At 38.0% G+C, this 21,254-nt stretch overlaps 1 protein-coding gene and 1 pseudogene across 1 annotated transcript in view; one reads left to right on the plus strand and one right to left on the minus strand.

Moving 5' to 3' along the window:
- The window catches only part of LOC139456408 (TBC1 domain family member 10B-like), a 133,469-nt gene that overhangs the window by 47,545 nt on the left and 64,670 nt on the right, over nucleotides 1-21,254 (minus strand). The window contains exon 5 of the mRNA XM_071238110.1: nucleotides 14,313-14,493. Within this exon, the coding sequence (XP_071094211.1) occupies nucleotides 14,313-14,493 (181 nt within the window). The remainder of the gene's footprint in view (nucleotides 1-14,312; nucleotides 14,494-21,254) is intronic.
- On the plus strand, nucleotides 3,063-6,698 carry LOC139455967 (uncharacterized; annotated as a pseudogene).

Raw genomic sequence — 21,254 nt, forward strand, 5'->3', positions numbered from 1 at the left:
GTTTACTACAATTTTTACAAGCTTTAGGCCTTTCCTCGATTTGACCTTACTGAGCATCGTATACACTTGACCAGCCTGGGCTTTAAGTTTACTTCCTTGTGCAATTGTCCTGTTCCCAATCATCTGCTCATAGGTGCTACCTTGTGACTTGTGGATTGTGAGGGCCCGGGCTAAAGTTCCTGGATACTATTTTCTTTCAACCATGACAGAATATTGAACAGTTTTCAAGATCGGCTCCGGAAACAAGCATAACCGCAATTTTAAGTCTAAAAAACTTAATATTTTTCTTTTTTAAAACCCAAAGTATCAAAAGGCACCAGTTTTTCACTAGACCTATTTCTGTGCCAAGAAATATTGCACGGTTTTCAAGATCTGCTCCGGAAACGAGCACTACCCGCCATTTTTCAGTCTAAGTCAAAGTTGTTGCCAGGTTAACTCGAAAAATAATTTCTTTTAAAATCCCAAAGTATCAAAAGGCACCAGTTTACCACTAGACCTATTAATGTGCCCAGTTTGGTGAAGAAATATTGTACGGTTTTCAAGATCTGCTCCGGAAACGAGCACTACCGCCATTTTCAGTATAAGTCAAAGTTGATGCCAGGTAAACTCGAAAAATAATTTTTTTAAAAATCCCAAAGTATCAAAAGGCACCAGTTTACCACTAGACCTACTTATGTGCCAAGTTTGGTTAAGATATCTCTTATGTTTTTTGTGTTCTGCTCCGGAAACGAATCGTGAGGGACGGACGGAAGGACGGACAGACGGCACCCATTCCTGCATCCCCCATTCCACTTCGTGGCAGGGGATAATAAAATATTACCTTTGGCAAGCTCCAATACTCAGCAGGATCATTTGGGCAATTGTAAAAATCACAACAATATCCACATGGTCACACCCAGTGATAGTTAAGATAACAAATCCTATCTACAGTCAGACAACATGACAGTCTATATTCATTTCCAGTATCCTCCAATAAATAGTGGGTAATGTCAGAATAACACCCTCTGAAAAGAAACATCAAGTCGCCTACCAAACATCCTCTTGTGAACTTTTACAACAAAAAACAACAACACAAAGTGGGGTGTGGGGAGATGTCCAGTATTGGATATCAAGAGAACTGTTTTTGTCGTAACAAGTTACGGTACTCTTCTGAATACCCTTATGGATCTTCTATGATAAGAAATACATCTTTCTGTAGACCTTTCAATGTCAAGCGTTTAAATGCTACCAACGTTTAAGGCGTTGAAACATGTTACTGTGTCCAACGTATTTAAATTTATCTACGCTTGTTGCATTAACATTCATATATCATCATCATCAATTGTAGGATTTACGTCGACTTCACAGTCTTGTATTTCGTCGATGGGGTAGGTGGGGTTGAATAATAATAATATGCTCAATAGATGCAAACCACCATATTCAATTGTTGGGGAAAAACTGATATGATACGATATGATATGATTTTAAGGTATATATGTTGACTATAAATTATAAATATAAACACGTTAGTATTATTTCATTAGTTAATTTTAAGTTTTTGTTTTTGAAAAGATGAAAGAAATTATGGTGCAGAAAAAAGACTAGCAATTAACACCATAACCGTGATGCAATCGAGTCACTCAATACAATCTACAAAGATTGATATGTGGGGCACCTTTTTACTAAATATTTATTTTATATCAATAATTGATTTATGGGTACCATAGAATAAATTTATATCACAAATATGATTTTATTATATCATGAAATGTTTACTGATACCGCAAATCAATTTTTAGATATCAATAACTGAATTTATCAAATAATGTATTCTATCATCTAAAAAATCGAATAAGGTATGATATCTATTGCCTTCGTCTCTGTGACCTTATGCCCATTTTGTAACGGTTCGTGTAGATAGGTACAGTACCTGAACATTTACATATATCGTCATATTCAGATGATGTCTCTACATATATGTAAGGGCAAGCTTCTTCCCTTTATTTAATCAGTTTTCCACCTGGTTATGAATGTGGAACACAGGCTTTAGAATTACATGTGTATCTTGTTATAATTGTATTATAATGTGAAATGAATATTTATTATTTACTATTGTACTTACTACGTTGTACATGAGATGTTTTATATTAACATGCCACCATATATTATCATTATTGTTTGTAAGCTAAACACAATTGATAAATACTCAAAAACAAATGACTAGTAAACTTATAATGTACGTTGAAAAAATATATATTGTTAATGCCAAAATGATGTATCAAGGATCAAGTAGAAGATATAATGACAGTAGCGCTGGGAATTTATTCCGTGTAAACAACACTGCTTTAGCTCAATGTTTACCTCTCCTGTCGGCCATTATGCAACGGCCATCTTATACACAACCCCGTGCTCATGTCTACAGGTCTCTTCCTGTGGTATGGACCCATTAAGATCCGGGATAGAATATGTCTTCAGCGAAGAGGAGATTAACGGGATGGGGTGGTCTGGCACACTGACTTGGTTGATGCATATCATTGTATCCCAATATTGCAGAGATCGATGCTCATGATATCAATCACTGGATTGTCTGGTCCAGACTCAATTATTTACAGACCGCCGTCATATAGCTGAAATATTGCTGAGTGCGGAGTAAAACAACTAACCAACCAACCAAAATCCTGTGGTATGGTAATTAGTAGAACCCACTTGCTCAAGTGTATCATCCATGATATAACCTACTCTCATTAATTAAATGTTGCTCTTTTCCAGCGTCACGACTATGGAGCTGAGATAAAGAGACCCAATCATCATAAAGTAATTAGGGTCCAATAAAAACAATGCTCCGCCAAACCTCATTAACAAAATCTCTGAAAGTCATGTCATTTAATGTCAATTCAGAAACAAACATTTGTATGGCAATAACATTTATCAGGATAATGTATTCTCTTAACACCATCGCAAAACATCATGTAGAAGCCACAACAGTACTCATACTTTCCTACAAAATCGCACATCTAAAAATGAGACATCAGCAAGTAAATAAACTAACATGTGTATTAACATTTTTTGTCAGGGTATAAAAAATGTCTCTCCTTGTTACCACCACCAGAGAATATGTCCCATTTTCGAGAACACAGGCAGAATCAGATTCTTGGTCCTTGCCAAGCCATCTGTCTAATCATCTCAATACTAAGTTCTCTACCTTCAAAAAAGATAATGTGTTGAATGAGAACTTTCTTGATCATCACCCCATACCTGATGAGCATTGTTTGACTGCTCGCCAACTGGATGTGTATTAAGACATCTTTTTGAAGCGCGGGACAGGTCATCTGAGTAAAAACCAGATTTCTCTTTGCAGTTTATTCAAAAGAGAATGTTAAATGTCATGAGTCCTTTGTCCCATTTATGAGGAAATCTTGACAAAATCAGACACAGGCAGGCTTCACCTGATTTCGACATTTATGAACTTCTTGACATTGTAGAAAAGTCAGTCTGCCTTGTGGGACAAGCTAACTTGTCGATTAATTTCCACAGGCATCTTTCAATTTTATCCAAACTGGTTAAGGATCCAAAGAAAGCAAAAAAGTTGCTTCACAAGTACGAGGGTACCTTTGTCGATGCTAAAGGGAAGCTCTTCGGAGATCCCTTTTACAACACGCTACTCGCCGAGGTGAAGCGGAAGCAAAAGGACAGGGATATTCTTGGTGGGCGGCATTCGGCTCCAAAGAAAAAGATTAACTTCTTTAGAAACCAGCCTTTCTCGCAGCAGCCCTTCCATGGTGAGCCCTCAGGTAAGCCCTGTTCGTCTGGGGGTGGATTCAGAGTTCAGTCATCCTTCAATCCCAGGAGAGGAGGGAAAGACCGTGGTGGCAAAAGAGGAAGATCCTCAGGACCATATAGGTTTGTATCACTATCTTTCAACAAATACCGATGCCATGAAGCTCGGCAAGTTCAAGTCCCATGAATCTGAATGCTCAAAATCCAGAACATCCAGACAGTACGTTACCAGAAATAGAAGATCTAATATTAGAAAACATTCCTTACCTGGAAAATATTTTGGGGGGCAGAATAACACATTTCTACACAAAAATTACTCTAGACCATGGATTCTTCAGACCATTCAGGGCTTTTTCAAATCGAATTCATTCAAAAGCCTATCTAGAGAAAACCACCTCCACTGTTAACTCTTTCTCAGGTGAACCAATTTTTCTGGACAAGGAGATTGGGAACATGATGATGAAAGGGGCGATAGAAGAGATTCTTCCAGGTGTGAATCTGGAGGATTCACGATCTCAGTTTTTGAGGCCCATGTTCGTAGTTCCCCAAAAAGACGGGGGTCAGAGACCAATACTCAATGTGAAAAAACTGAATGTTTTCATTCCATACAATTATTTCAAGATGGAAAGCCTTTCACTCCTGAAGGATGTAATTCAGGAAAACGATTATATGTACAAACTGGACCTGAAGGGTGCATACTTCAGCATCCCAATTGCCAGGCACCAGAGGAAATTCCTCCGCTTTCAATGGAAAGGGCGATTGTTTCAGTTTCTCTGCCAGTTCCACGGATGTTCACCAAATTGCTGAAACCTGTGGTAAGCATTGCACGCAGAGCAGGTATTCAGATGATCATATACCTAGACGATATGATTCTCTTTGCCCGCAGCCCAGAGAGTCAGTTTGCAATCAAGACCGGACTGGAGGTCAGTGGAGTCTGGAGGAGAGCAAATTCCATATCATAGTTCTTTAACTGAAAGCAGTTCTACTGGCTCTTCAGTGTTTCTGCAAAAGTCAGTCAGGCATGTCCCTTCTGGTCCAGGTAGACAACCGCACAGCAGCCTCTTATGTGAATCGTGAGGGGGGGGACAAAGTCTCATGTTCTATTCACGATAGCCAAAGAAATATGGGACTTTTGTCTCCAGAGAAAGATAACTCTGGAAGCACAGTATCTACCGGGCATGGAGAACATCATTGCAGACCGGGAGAGTCTCCATTTTGCAGATTCGAGCGATTGGCTCTTGAATCACAAGGTGTTCAACCAGTGCAATCAGAGACTTGGCCCTCACTTGATAGGCCTTTTTGCATCCCGCCTATCACATCAACTGGAGAAGTATGTCAGTTGGAGACCAGATCCCCAGTCAACTTACATAGATACATTTCAGTTGGAATGGAAGGGGGTGAGAGGTTACGCCTTTCCCCCATTCTCCATGATCCGGGGATGTCTGTGGAAAGTAAGGAGGGAGGGGGCAGAACTGACCTTGATAACTCCAGTGTGGCAGGGCCAGGCGTGGTACCCTGTCCTGTTGGAGATGTCAGTGGAATGTCCAATACTTCTACCAGTGTGGGCCGACTTGCTCGAATCACCACAAGGTCAAACACACCCTCTGGTAGCAAACGGGACACTGCTATTAGCGGCCTGGAGGGTTTCAGGAATCTGTTCACTTCAGGAGGCATTTCGCAAAAAACTGCCGAGCTTTTGTCACACCAGTGGAGACCAGGGACGCAAGGAGCTTATAATTCCTCCTGGAAGAGGTGGTCTTGCTGGTGTGTGGAACGGCAAATCAACCCCTTTTCAGCCTCTTTGAAACATATCCTTGAGGATCTAACCCACGTGTATGAAAGTGGATCTGAATACAGAACCGTTAATACTAGCAGATCAGCTTTGTCTGCCTTTTCATCCCCACATACTTGGCTACCCAGTTGGTCAACATCCTTTGACCAAGAAACTTATGACAGCTACTTTCAATCAGAAACCTCTATGTCCTCTATACCACCAAACTTGGAATGTAGACGTGGTCCTGGACCATATTGGTAATATGCCTGAAAATGGTAAATTATCAGATAAGCATCTGACAGAGAAACTGGCTATATTGTTGATGCTTTTACATCAGCAAGTCGCTCAGCTGAACTTACTTCCATGAACGTAAAGTTCACATCTGTCAAGGGCGACAAAGTTGTCTTTCTTTTGACAAAGCCCACAAAGGTCACTAGGCCTGGGTCAGAACCTCATAAGTTATACAAGCCTATCCTTAGAATCCTTTGCTCTGTGTAGTGCAGTGTATCAGAGATTACCTTGACCGCACAATCCTGTGGAGAAAGGATGGGGATAGAGATAAGTTATTACTCAGTTATGTGAAACCCCACAAACCTGTATCCGCAGCTACAGTTGCTAGATGGGTAACTAATGTGATGAAGGATGCAGGGATCAATGTTACAGTGTATAGAGCACACTCTGTCCGGGGGGCTTCTACATGAAAAGCTTACACTAAAGGTGCTTCGATCACCGAAATTTTAGAACTCGGAAACTGGTCTTGAGCATCTACTTTCAAGCAGTTTTACTTGAGGGAGACTAAAGAATGTGGAATCCAGTCTAAAATATTAAACTAGAGCTTTAAAGCACCGCTATCACATCTACAGAGTTTTATGTGGTGAAATTGTTAATTTCATAAGCATATGTAATGTGTGAATTGAAATTATAATTTCATTAATAAAGCGAAGTAGATGTCACCCTTGAATTTCCCTCCCTAGCTTGTATTTTGACTGAATTGTACCTCTTTACAGAGGACGCCATTAGGAGGAGGCCTGGCTGTAATTCCCACATTCCAGATGTCCAGCATGGACCAAGATTATCCGTCCGGTTGCTGTCTCAGATGAGACTGTTTTTGTTGTTCACGTTCGCATTCGGTACAGTGTACACAGATCTGGGTTACTTGTCACCTTAATTTGGGACATCCCAAATAAATGTTTGATTGAAGCTCTTTTCTAAGTTGTTTTTAGCACTTCGGCATAATGAAGAAGGGCTTATGGGTAATTAGGTTTCGCTCTCGTTTCACGAGATCGTTACCTTTGAACTTGGCCTATTTTTAGCATGAGCAGAGGAAGACACCGCTATCACATCTACTTTGTTTTATTAATGAAATTATAATTTCAATTCACACATTACATGTGCTTATGAAATTAACAATTAATGGTCCCTTTGAGTTCATTAAAACCTTAGTTCACTGTACTTGTAAAAATCTTCTGGCTGCTGCACATGGAAAACGCCACCTTCTGCAGGAAGTATATGACTTAATTGCTGGTAATTAAACAAAAGACTGAACCAGGAATAATATTCATTGTTCAATGAACTGTCATAACTAATTACTTTGTGGAATAAGGGTTTATAGTTGTAAAATGATCACTGTTATCTGTCTATACCATCAACAAAATGCCTTCAGCCCTGTGCCGTTCTCTAACCATCCGTGCCAAGCCAGTCCCAACAATGAGATTTCTGGTTACTGTTGAGTGAAGGGAAGGTCCTCTGTCCAGTTATATTGTGCCTAGCATGTTGGGTTGGGCATGATTGGCCTTGCTGTAAACAACTTAGCAAACCGTGATATGTCAACAGCAAATATAATTCAGTTTCATGTCATCTTAATATATCAGTTCAATCCTACTTATTTTGGGGACACAATGAGATAAACCAAAGTATTTTTTTTATTGAGCATGCATATCATAAAATACTAAGCAAAATAATGCTCCTAATTCCCTCTACTCCACCATGTGGTTGATCCTACATTAAATGAAATTAGTGTCACCAAATTAATGCAATTGTTCAGTGAAGAACAAATTTACAAGATTCCAAATTTTTGATTGTCCCAAAAGATCAAAAGGCACCAGTTCACCACTTGGCTGATCTGTACAGGAAGTTTCATCTGAAAACATTCAATGGTCTTGGAGTCCTGCTTTGGAAACGAGCATTGCCCTTATTTTCAGTAAAGTCCAACTTGCTGTCATGAAAACATAAAAAACAAAACAAAACAAAACATAAATCCAAAATCATCAAAAGTACCAGTTCATCGCTAGACTGATCTGTATAGCAAGTATCAAGGAGAAATATTCAATGGTTCAAGTGTTCTGCTCTGGAACTGGAAAACGGACGGGGGACAGACAGATGGATGGACACGCTGATTGTTTATATCCCCACGGTTTTCGAATCCGGGTGATAAAAAGCAGGACAATTCATCCTCAACTTTCGGGATATTGTTATAGAAGTCTAATGTAAGCAGTAATTGTAAACAGAGTACATTTAGTAAACCTTGTCAATTATAAGTGGTACCTATTTTCCTTATATCATGATCTATCTGCAAATGTCCATTCATAATTTTCACATCAAAACAAATAATAAGATTATCTATCACTGAACGTTCGTGCGAGCAGCACTTGTCAGGCATGACCTGATTACCACTGAATTACATCCATGAATAATATACCTACTGTTATCATTATGCACAATTATTGAACAGGTTGTTGCATTCAATGTTACCGTGCATCGTGGCTATTTTTAGACAGAAGTTGGCATTTCATCCAGATAAACAATGACCTAATACACTGGTTATTGAAGATTTTCTGATAACTTTCTTCCTTTGAAATGTTTTAAAGTATATTTCACTTTGAAAATTAATGATAATTACACTTGGTCGCACTGAATAATTAATTTGATCTGTTTGACATTTCTTAGGTTACGGTGACCTGTCAATTATGTTAACACTTGGAATAGTAACTGTTTATAACTTGGATGTCTATTTTCACATCAAAGTAATAGATTCATCATAAAGTATTTTCCTGCAGTCTAATCTAGATTTGCAAAATTCAGACATATAGACAACATATACGTTCCCATGTTTCTTGCATTTGTACCTGCAATATGACAGTCGTTCTGTGTTATGACATTTCATTGCCGACAGTTTAAGGCAATATTGACAATCTGTTTGTCTGTTTCTCTGTTAATATTTGCCAAGTATTTTAATGAATCGTGTTACTGTTGGAATTATTAAAGGACATATAGGACAACATCAATACATGGAATGAGAGCATATTTTCTCCTATAGGCCAATGGTCTTAGCGTACGTTTGATGTCTGTCAAGCTGTCCTCCCAGTCGCTTGGTCTGAGTCTATCCTTGTCCTTCATATCATTGTATCAGATATTGGCACAAATTCTGTTTGTTCAACATGTTCAATCTATTCCAACACTTTGTACAGTATAAGAACAATACCAATTGATAAAAGAAACTGTTTGTTTTGTAAATTTCACATGTAATGGAGATGACCACCAACCAAGATGTGTCCTGACAAACAGGACAAAACAAGGACATTTTGTAATCACTTACTTGTGTTGGAAATGACATTACTATGCCATGCTTGTGATATGAACGCCATCCAACTTGTATTCTGATTGGCTAAGAAAGGTCACATGACTTGTTAATGATGCCTATAAATCACGGGTCAAGGTCAAGGACACTTCTTCTTATCATTCACTACCACTAGGTACATATTTTGATACATTTTTAGGCCAAATTAAGAAGTAATCTCTTGACATTTTATTACTTGTAATAACATTTTCTCAAAACAATAAAGCTAATATAACTTAATATTATTACCGGTACTCTTCTTTCGAGACTGAGCCCTGTTAATAAAATCTAATAGGCGTAATAGTAGTTGATCAAAACTGGGGGTATTTTTTGGCATTATTTTTCATCACATCGTTAATATTTTGTGTCTACATTGTTGACATTTAAAACCAAAATTAAACATAAAGTTTGTAAACGCCATTACAAACTTTGACTGTCAAACTTCATCTTTGCTTGTGTTACTTGTGCTTTCACTAGCACCCTAAGTGTAAGTGTGTTACAATATTAAAACATGAGAGAGCAACATGCACTGAATGGAAATGTGCTTGCTTATGAGAAATTCTCTGTACTGGAAGTGGTGACAAGTGTTCTTATTTTTGCTTGTGTATCGGGACACAAGATACAAAATACAAGATATTTTATGAAGCAAACGTTCTATGCAGAAACAGTGACAATATTCTATAAACTATATAAACAGACACAAACTAACTCTATATTTCTACATTACCTGGTTCAGGAAATAAGGCTTTCAAAAATAAAAAAGTCTAAAGAAAGAGAATTAAATAGGAAGTGCCTTACATTTGAATATTTACTACAAGACATCAAACACCAGAAATGGGCTTCATACATTGTACCCATGTGGGGAATTGAACCCAGGCTCTCCGTTTCACGAGCAATCGCTTTAACCACCAGCCTATCACACTGTCCCGATGTTAGTTTGTTAAAAAGTTAATATGTTCAAAGGTTTCTTTATTGAATGAGTAGTGTAGAGAGCTATTTCAGTTTTGGATTAGAAAAGTAATCTTGAAGAGTTAATAAAAACCCAGCCTGCTTACTTTTGAGCAAAATGCTTACCCTGTTCCCTGTATAATTAATGGTAAATATTTCTTTGCACACTACAGAGGGAAATAGACAGCCAAATTGACTAAAGTATAGCAATCATGTTTAATAAAATATCAGCAAAATATTACACTTTTTACAACAGTCGTAAATATTTAAAAATTCGCAAAGGAATAATTATGTGTTTGAAAATAGGATACACATAGATATATCTATATAAGCTAGTAACTTTAACAGCATCATAATTCTGGACACAAATAGAGAAAATCAAATACAGTTTTCACTGTTTGAAGACAAATAACTCAAAAATCTCATCACACTCCCAGAAATCTCTTTCCTTTGGATGAGGTGTGATTCTTTTCTCACAGGTAAACATTTCTAGGATAATCCCTGAAGAGCATGTCAATTCCTCTCTGCAGGTGTATAAAACTTAAACAGATATGTAATCAATAGTATAAAATGTCAACTTAAGAAAGGTCACTGTCAGCAATAATATAAAAAATATTTCCTAGATAAATACTGAGGACTAAAAACTAACAATGGAATCTGATGATTTGAACAAAATATGATGTCATCATAAGTAGAAACAGACATGCCAAAGTTCAGCTTCCTCAGTCTCTCAATATGCATTTAATTTTTTTTAAGATTTTTGAAATCCTAGTGCCCCAAGAACAACAGCACATTTAAGTGTTGGTGACTCCGTTTCAAGCATTGTTACTTCTTACGTTAATTTTTGACTGAACATCTTGATTATTATGCATTGGCAAATGCAGACAAATCAGCTACGAGGGGTGGTTGAACTTTTCTGAATCTGCATATACAGGTTCTACTACACCAAATCAGAACCAGTTTGGACAGTGCGGTTTTCGTAGGGAGCCTTCAGTGTAGATCGAGAGATATCTGCAGGCTGTGATTGGAGGATATTCTGTAAGATTTTTATGTCTTTCAAATGTACATCCATCCAGTTATTAAAAATGACCATGTTTTTCTATATTTAATACTGTCTTTTTCAACATGATGACTTATGCTGAATGTGACCACAGCTATTTTCAAGTAGGTGACATTTGGTGCGAAACTGGGGGTGGTGTGTTTAGCTTCCGGTACTCGGAAAAGGAGCTGACTAAGCTAGTCATTTTTATTTTTTTATTGCTGCTCTAAGGCCAAACTGTGCACACACATACAGGTAATAGCTGTTGAATGCTTAGTTATTTAAAAAAAAATCATAACGTTACTATAGAAGTCTATGGGAAAACATTTGGTTGTGTTTAACCCATAGTACACCCATAACAGTCCTCATGTATCAATACTTCCCATGTTTACAAGCTTCATTTGAAACAAATACACAACCAGGCATTAGCCTGACTAGGTATTCTTTGTTAATGAAAATGGACAGACTTGGCTGTTGCGATGTTATCAAGTATCTCCAACTGAAACAGCCCACTCCAACACCCATCCAAGCAGACGTTCACTTAGGGGATAAAGCTGTTTCTTTTGCCGCTGTTAAGAGGTGAGCAGCAGACTTCAAGAGGGGAAGAGATAGCCCTCAAAATGATACAATGAGTGAGTGAGTTTGGTTTTACGCCGCTTTTAGCAATATTCCAGCAATATCACGGCAGGGGACACCAGAAATGGGTTTCACACATTGTACCCATGACGGGAATCGAACCCGGGTCTTCGGCGTGACGAGCGAACGCTTTAACCACTAGGCTACCCGACCGCCCCCAAGATGATACAAGAAAAGGGAGACTAATACAACACAATAAGAATATTCACAGGAGTGAACTGGGCAAAGACAAAGGTTTCAATATGCTGGGTTCCAAGGCTTCTGAGACTCCTGATTAGAAATACTCTGGGGTTCATCATCTTTCATGAGAATTTACATTTGGTTGAGCAATTTGTAACCATGGCTGATTAAAGGGTTCACCACCATCAACCAGAGACTAAAAAACAGTCACAGCAGTGGAAAGATTTATTATCTCCTTTGATGACGGAGAAGGAAAAGGTCCTTTCCATCAGCTGGCAAGGTGATGGCTTCGACTTTCTGTGATTCCAAATTAATACTACTGGTGGACTACATCTCCAAAGGGTCAGACCATTATCAAGCCAATCTGCATCAAATCTGGGAAAGGGCCACCATACATAAACAAGAATACAAACTCTTATTGCCGCAATGACCATAAAATGAGACGCGCAGGAAAGCAGCGTGCATGTTAAGAGAAGAATTTGCAAAATTGGATTGCATTGTTTTTAAATATTAGGATTTTATTATTTCTTAACGAAACATATGGCAGACTTTATGATGATGTGAGCAGTGCCTAATAGCAACTTATAGCCTGGAAAGATAATGGTTTCATGCAGGAATATTCATTAGCTGCATTGTTTGGGTGGGAAACAAACACTACCTGTTTGAGATTTAGCTCAAATTGTTTCCATCAAAACACAACAAACTAAAAAAATAATAAAAATGTCGTTGTTGCATATGTATAGTTTCATGAAAAATTATTCATTAGTTTGAGAGTTATGGCTCAGAAACGAAGCTCAGAGTTGTTCAAGACCATTTCAAAATTGTATCAAAGGAAACATAAGAAAATAAAATTTAGAACCAATTCAAAATAGCAATTGGTAACAGTTGAGCTGATGACCTATGCACATGGTAAGTTTCATTGAAAAACACGGAACAGTTTTCAAATTATGGCTCGAAATAGGATGGGAACACTAATGGGAACCAAACCAAAAACAATGTTTCCCCTTCCTTTGGGTGTAGAACATTTTTGCAATAAGGAAGAGAATTTATGGATGTAAACTTACCACTACCCAAATTTCATGACATTTTGAAATAATGCATGGCCATAAGCAGCGGTAGAAGCTAACAGTTTCAGTCCACTGGTCCCTTTAATGACAACATTTATCAAAACCCCTAAAAATGGCAAATTTCTCCAAGTCCTTATGATACCTTTACTATTGGGCAGTTTGGCAAGGACTACAGGACTAGTGCCAATTTCTAAAGCTTCTATGATTTGAGAATGACTTTACGGCGGCCATCTTGGTTTGCTTCAGGCAGGCAGTTGAGTGACAACCTGTGTGAGTGCAGGAGGTGTATTGTGTTGGCAGATGGATATTGAATACAAGTGTATATGAAGAACCTGTGTCTGTCTATTTTATCAATTTCAATACCTGTAAATTTGGGACAAAAACAGCTTAGTATCAACAATAAATAGGTTTATCAAAATTGGCTGCCGTGCAATATCTAAATTGGATTTGAACCTTTCGGAACAAATTCAGGTTTCATCACTGGTGGGATGTTTAAGGGTCAAAGGACAATGGACAAATTTTAAAATACAGCTAAAAATGAAACATATGAGTTTAGCCCCACCATAGATATAATTTTTTTCTTGAATTTCAGATTTCAGTTAGGTTGAAGAGCAAAGATAACTTAAGGTCCCTCAACTTACTACACACTTGGGCTGGGACAAGTCTACCCGGGTACCTGCTGTAGGTCTCAAGAGATTTGGCTGTTATACTGGAGCCTTGGCAAAAGCTGTTCAGATACATATATAAAACGATCTGGTCATCCATTCACTGCAGTTGACTGAAGCTTTTTCTTTGCTCAAATATATATAAGTCAGAAGGAATGATTGCATATAGTCAGAAAGAAATGTGAACATAGGTGACTTGTGTAATTAACCATGGAGATCCATTATTGTTGTCATTAAACAAGATATCAAGTGACTAACCATGGGTCTGGATAGTCCTGTGGGTACCCTGTGGGAACCCAGGTCCTACTCAGGTAACCACCCGACCCCAATGTCTGAGTTACCCGGCCCAGTCCTACCACATTTGAACACAATTTCATTACATTTTCTACAAAAACGATTGAGTGGAGGTTTATAGAGGTTTCTCAAAATGACATGTCTGTTCAATGTATCCAAAACATGCAGGTGATATCTTTGAGATATCCAAACACAGTATGGTTTCTTAAACAAAGTGAGGTAGCAGCAGTGGTCAAATTCAGACAAAAAAATAGGGCATCTCCATATACATGAAGTGCCTTAATTATGAACAAATTGCTTTTGTAGGTATAATATGTGATATTGAGCATGAACTCACAAGGCCTGGACTGTAGTATCCAGGAAGATATTTTTCACATATGGCCACTAAGCACCAGAAGGCCTGTTCAGCTGGCATGTGCATCAGAAGTACTGCAGCTATTGGAGCATGGGCCTGGCAATATCCCTCAGCTGGATTGTAGACTGTGTATGCCTTCAATACAAGGAATAGATCCTCTTGTCTAAAACAGAAAAAACAAAGATCAATGAGGCTCTGTGGCACATATAATAAAATGGCAGTCTTTGCAGTGCCATGTTTCTGTTTTTGTGATAAAGTTTTGCAGACATGATAGCTGGGATCAATCTAGTCCACAAGTGTCAGCTTCACAAATCAAGTGAGTTTCAGAGATGTCAAAAAAGTATATCACTAATGGTACTATACATTGGAGCATTTGATAGATTGAAACTAAATTCAACAAAACAACATCACAAAACCTCTTTTGAACTACATATTGTTGCATATTAACTTTGGCAAATTAGAAAACGTTTTGTATCTGTTCTTAACTGTGTCTCTGTGATTTACTTTTTTTTATGTATATGTCTCTACCAATTGATTTGTTTGACATTGTTCTCTACAGCCATTTTGGCTAGTGACCATTTATACGGGTTAAATTCGACCTAATTTCACCAACATTTGTTTTGGTTATTGTCTGGGCCAACTAAAAAGATATATGCATTACTAGCAGAACTGATGCGGCCTTATCCACCAGGGCTGGCTATCGATATAGATTACATAGATCAATAATTGTTAACTAAATATGATCAATTATTGATAAATATCGGAGAGGTTACTTTATGCAAATATGTAAAAAAGTCCCGAAAGAAATCAACATATTTCACGCCACTGGTGAGCAGTGACATTTTTTAAGCACAGGTAATAGGTGATGTGAGATGAGGTGAAATGGGGTTTAACGTGGCATGCAAGATTATTGAACTTAAATAGTGACATGGTATAGTAATAGGATGTGCATTAGTTCCCAAATAGGTTGTTTCATAGCTACAAATCCCTGAGCAGGTGCTAATCCCTGGTGAAACGCTGATTCCCTGTAAAACATTTGTACCAGGCACAGTGTCAGGGTGAAGCGTTGGTGGAGGACAATCTTGGAGACAAAAAGGCATCCAGGAGGATGAAGCACTCATCATATCCATTGAGAGAGAAGACATGTCCAGGTAAGAAACAGTGCCAGTTGTCAATGTTGTTTTCATGGTTGTCCCCATGGCCCAAATTGAGAGGGTAGAAGCAGCAGTGACCATGAAGAAGACACCTGCCCCAACACAGGCATTTGTGGACAGGCCAGGTAGAGGTGCAGGATGGGAAGAGATGCTGGTGAAAGACAGTACTATGATGCCAACATCCTGGCTGCCAAAGCACTCCAGCTAGTCACGAGGGAGCAGGCACCTGTCCAGGACAGGAAGCATCCCCAATCAGCAATGTTGTCATCATGGTTGTTGCGCCCATGGAAAAGAGAGATGCTGTGGGAGGACAAACCTGGTGACGATGACATCCAGTGCGCCGCAGCACTCATAAGAGTGGGGGGTGAAGGCGACAGCGCCAAGTCAGGAAACAGTTCCAGTCAGTGATGTCATTGCCATAATCATCACCTCCCCTGGCTGAAGCAGTTTGAAGACAATGTGAAGATGTAAATCATGGTTGCTGCAACTTGCTGCCTCTCTCCACGTACTGTCACTGTGCATCTTAAATAGTTGTGGTGTAGATAGGCCTCCACCTGCTTTAAAGATAAAATATATGACATTGGCATGTCTGGAATTTAAGCTTTAGACTTGCCCAAGTGACAAGAAAAGCAAGTGGTGGCATAGACAGATGTACATCTGTCATCATTGATACCTGTACAATCATCGTGAATTGTAAAGGTCGTACCTGTCCTGCTGTAAACAAATAATATATATTTAAAAGCATGTACACAATGAACAAAACTTGTCAATGCTCATGACAATAGTGATGAAACTTAAGAGTAATATAAGATTCCTAAATCCCACAACACAGCACCAAAACACTCCCTTACTGATAGTCACCACTGCGAATGCCCCCTTCATGCCATGGAACTTCCTCTTCAGGACTGCTTCAAGGACTTCAAAAAGCAAGCCATCAGAAGCAGGGATAGTAGGGTGGGTCGTAGTGACTTGTCTCAGGATAAGGGAGTCTTAACAAGGAGTGAAGACACCACAAACCGTAATTACCGCAATGAGACAATGGTCCATGACGAGTACACACCACAGCCCTAACCAAATAAATATACCCATCAACTCAGCCTGGCAAACGATGAAAGGTATAAACTTGGTGCAGTGAGAGATAGTCCCAACGTACCTATCGTCTACTTCGAGGATTGGTGAGTTGTTGCACCAACACAAGAGGTCTCCAATGGTGTAGACGACTGACGTTCTCAACCAAGATGTCCTGGTGATAATGGTTGATGAAGGTTGTGTCAGAAGCCCAGAAGGAACCACTGACAATATCTGTTACTGAACATTTGGGTTGCAGAACCAATGCCAATGCCCTTTTAACATGAGGGTTGTGGGCCTCAGGTGACATTAGACCAGTGTGCTCAGATATCTGTAGAATAGTAACTCTAAAGCAGTACGCCAAAGTTGTTTTGGAGGCCTCAACATTAGATAACTGTGTAGTAAGGAGAAACAACCTCTTCTTTTGTTGTCTAAACAGTTGAGTCACATTGATATAATGCTGCAGCATTTAAAGAGGGCACATTGATGAATCCTATTTGACCCCCTTCCCTGAGAATAGAAGATAACAATGCAATCCTCCAGGCCAAGTTGCTGATTCTTAGCAAAAGAGTTCCAAATATATCCACCTTGCCATGTTGATGTCTCAGAAACAAGACTTGAGTCCCTTAGTGGTCCAGACATCAATTGTGGAAGGCAGGTCCCAAGTCCTGATGTCAATGAGGTTAGTGATCCCGTAAGTCTGTAGGATGACTGTACGTAACCATAGAGATATGGTGTTGCGATGAACTTTGGTCGTGGAGGTATGGGATAGAGGAATGAACAACAGTTTCCATGTGCCATGGCTAGTTTTGGAGCGGCGGATAAAAGCTAGTATTGTGTGTACAGAGCACAAGAAGAGTTCACCCTCATCTTCAACCCCCATAATCGTAGAGATTGGTGTAATGGTGAAGGACCATCAAATCCCAGCACAACATCAAATACTCAAAACGGACATAGATGATGTCAAGTACATGTAATTCCCCAAGGAGGGGGATGAAATTTGGCCGTCTGATCCTCAAGTCTGAAAGAGCGTAGGAGGGCCTGTAGTTCCATGACCTTAGTCATCTTACTATTGCCGGAGTGGCCAACACTCAATTAAGCGCTACCCAATCCGTTCTAACTTTCAAGTGTCTTTTGGTACACAAGTGTAGGAAGTATTTGGCTAAGAATTGAGGCGATGCTGTCGTGGGATCTTCTTTGCCTTACAAATGGTTTCAAAAGACCTCCACTTGTCATTGTATAACCACCGGATGGAAGGACAATGTGCCCAGGCAATGGCCTTAGCTTCCTGCACCGAATTGTCTTTAGTGCTTAGCGCCTTCTTAAAGCTCTGCACGCTAACGTCGAACCCATTCAACAGAGGTGTCCACTTCCCGTGCATCTGATGTCAAACCCATTCGACAGGTGAATAGCATAACGACACCCCAAAATAAAACTCGCCATATCTATTTACCAAGAAGGATTTGCGTAACATTTAAATTACGTATGACATGCATAAATGCTCAGATTGCTCAATATCAAAACTTTCAGTTATTTATTTACCTCAAAAAGAAAATATCGCGAGTTTAAAAAGTTTCAGCCAAACTTCTCGGCACACAACTACCAGAAATGGCCATTGTTGACTTTAGGCACTTCACGTTGAGCGGCATGCAGTCCGATATTTCCTTTATAATTTCATAATTTTTCCTATTCGATCATAAATTTTTGTTTGCTGACGAAAGGAAAACACTCATGTTCCTTAATTTCTAAAATTTAGCAACTTTCGGTGTAACTAATTGTAAACAAAAACAATTTGAATCGTAACATCATCGATTGGATGGAACTTGTATGATCATGGCAACGGCGGTAAACAAACAACTCCACATGCATAGTTATCCCGTTAGACTATTACAATCATTTTGTTACATCTAACTTAATTTTCTCGAACTACTGACACGTATGTATAAATCTTTGTAAAAAGAATTTCATTTTTAAAGAGGTTGCAAATGATTTCGTTTGATAAACTTTCGGACACATTGACAAGCCGACAAATGTCAGTGATACGTTTGGGCGAGGCCTAACTCGCGATTTGTTGAGTTGAACAAAGTCAACAAACACTGCGAAAAGTGACAAATATTGGATGATACGCAAAATCTGAACTGATATACATTCTAGGTAAACCATTCAATAGCAAAATAATGCAGTTTACGATAAATAATCAAAATACTTGCAATTTTAGCCATCATATCTGAAACCGGAAGCACGTATCGCATGTGGCACATGGAAGCAACATATGCAAAAGTTGGTAAGCTATCAAAAGAAATTCCGAAATAGATTCAAATGCAAAAGAAAATACATAATTTACTCGTCAAGTATTTACTATTTATTGATCTGGAGAGCAGTCTTCACTCCTATTTGTTTCATATTTCTTTGTGATTGTCGCCATCAAATGTGTAAGTCTAAATCTGAAACCGTAATGGATTTCACGAGCGATGATTTTAATTTTAAAATATTTTCTGAAAACGAACGCAACGGAGAGCGATATAACGTATTGATATGCCATAATAATAACAAAATAATATTGTTATTGGTCTAACATTACAAAAAGAACAATTGAAAATATTAAAGATGTTGTTGAAAACTCTCTGAGAACCTCCCGTTCTCTGAACCGATAAAATTTTGGTACACAACGAGGTAGTGTAAATATATATATAGATTCTAGGCTCCTATATATGTGATTTTGTACCCAAAATAAATTAAATTGTACCCAATATACTTTGTGAATTTGTACCTAAGCAAATAAGACAATAGATCTATAATTATATTTATGTTTTCATGTAGATGAACAGAACACATTATAAAATATTTCATTAAGTTCATAATATGATTATGACTGTGATCCTAAATTGAAATTGATTGTTTAGTTTTGAGAGAAAATTGAGGTCTTGTCACTGAAGAAGAGGCCAGTTAAGTTGGAATGTATTATTTTGATAGGAAAGTGATATTATGTTAAGTTTAAGACACCAAAATTAATGTATATCTTTGAAATAATTCTAGGTAGATCTACAAAATCACATACCCATTTGGGTAACAAATTACTGGTTTGACTTAGATCTAGGTCTAGCTAAGAAAAGTCCTTATGAAAATCTTTTTTAATTTTTTTTATGACACTGACATTTCTGGCACTTAGACAGAGTATTCAAGGAAAGACAGATATGTTTTTGAATGAAAATATGACTTTCCTATAAAATTCTTTTTTCATGATGACAGGGGAACTTTTATACACACACCAGCTGAGGAAGTTGTGATACTGTGATTGCATACAAAAGAAAAACAGGTTGGAAGCAGTACCTGTATGTATAAATAGACCACATAAGGTGAACAAAAGTAATGGATTGGCTGACTGGAAAAAATACATCTGGCAAGGGTAAACATGTACACAGGCATGTTTCTTTTCATTCCATCCAAAGGACTGAGATAGCATTTTCTAAGAAACATATGGCTAACTTACCAGCTTATGTGCCACCATGGTTCTTGTGATTAAACAAACAAAAATGTCATGTACTGTTACAAGTACTGTTACTGTAATTAATGTATCATATTCCTATTAAACTATATTTCAGAATTGGTTTTTTTTGGAAACAAACCACATAATGCACAAGATTAATGTCCATATGAGTTTAGTATGTATATGTTAAGGATCTGATTTATTCATTATTCATGGAATACTAAAATTAAAATGATGACATCAGAGAGTTACTTATTCACATAGTTGATTTTCAGAGTGAAAGATGATAATTGTTGAAAAAATATGTTTAAACTAAAGATAATAATTGAAGTTTGATCAGTTACACTGTGCTGATGCAAAGACCAATATTTACTGTCGCCACACACCATCATTGTGGAAAAAAATAACTACTAAATATAACTTAAAATTTAAAAACCTGTAAACAGCTGTAAATAATTAAACTAGATCTACAAATCTATCATCAATACGCAATCATGGTGGTCTTCATATTTTTTAAATTTTTTTAGAAATCCTTCGTGAAACTGTTCTAAAATCATGCTAGAATCTATGAATGTATTCCCAAAAGGAAAACTATCCCAAATGTAATGTGGAACTAACACCGAAAATATCTACGTAGCATTTTATTGCTTATATATAACTTATCATATTCAGCAATGCAGGGGATGTTATTTTGAAAAACGTTTTGTCAAGCCCATTTTCGCGCACCTGTTGTAGAGGTTGATCTTGCTGATCGACGATATCCATAGACATATTACTTGGGATACACTTGTTGTAGTGAAACTTATCAGTGTGTACATCGCAGAAATATGAATCATGTCCCATTTATATTCCGTAACATTGAATGGTGAATCTTAAATATCAACTGAAGTTCAAATAAAAGATACCGAGAAACTTGTATGTGGCGTGTTGATTTATCGTCTACCGTTTCCGGGTCACGGGAGCATGCAAGGTCAAAAGGATTGACTAATACGCGATTTATACAGTCAAAGTCACATTTTTATTTCATGTTTGTGGTGATTACTGATACTGTGTATCGACTTATGTTTTTGCTGTATGTGATAGGGAAACTATTTCAAAATATACTGTAATTGTTTTGTTACGAAAGATTATCAGCAGACTACCCCTGTCTGTGACATCACATCCGGTGACCTTTGCACTTATTGAATTAGTTCTGTCAGAATTCACGATCTTTAT

The sequence above is a fragment of the Haliotis cracherodii genome, unplaced genomic scaffold (assembly GCF_022045235.1).
Source record: "Haliotis cracherodii isolate W230 unplaced genomic scaffold, xgHalCrac1.p SCAF_11, whole genome shotgun sequence".
NCBI classification, from domain to species: domain Eukaryota; kingdom Metazoa; phylum Mollusca; class Gastropoda; order Lepetellida; family Haliotidae; genus Haliotis; species Haliotis cracherodii.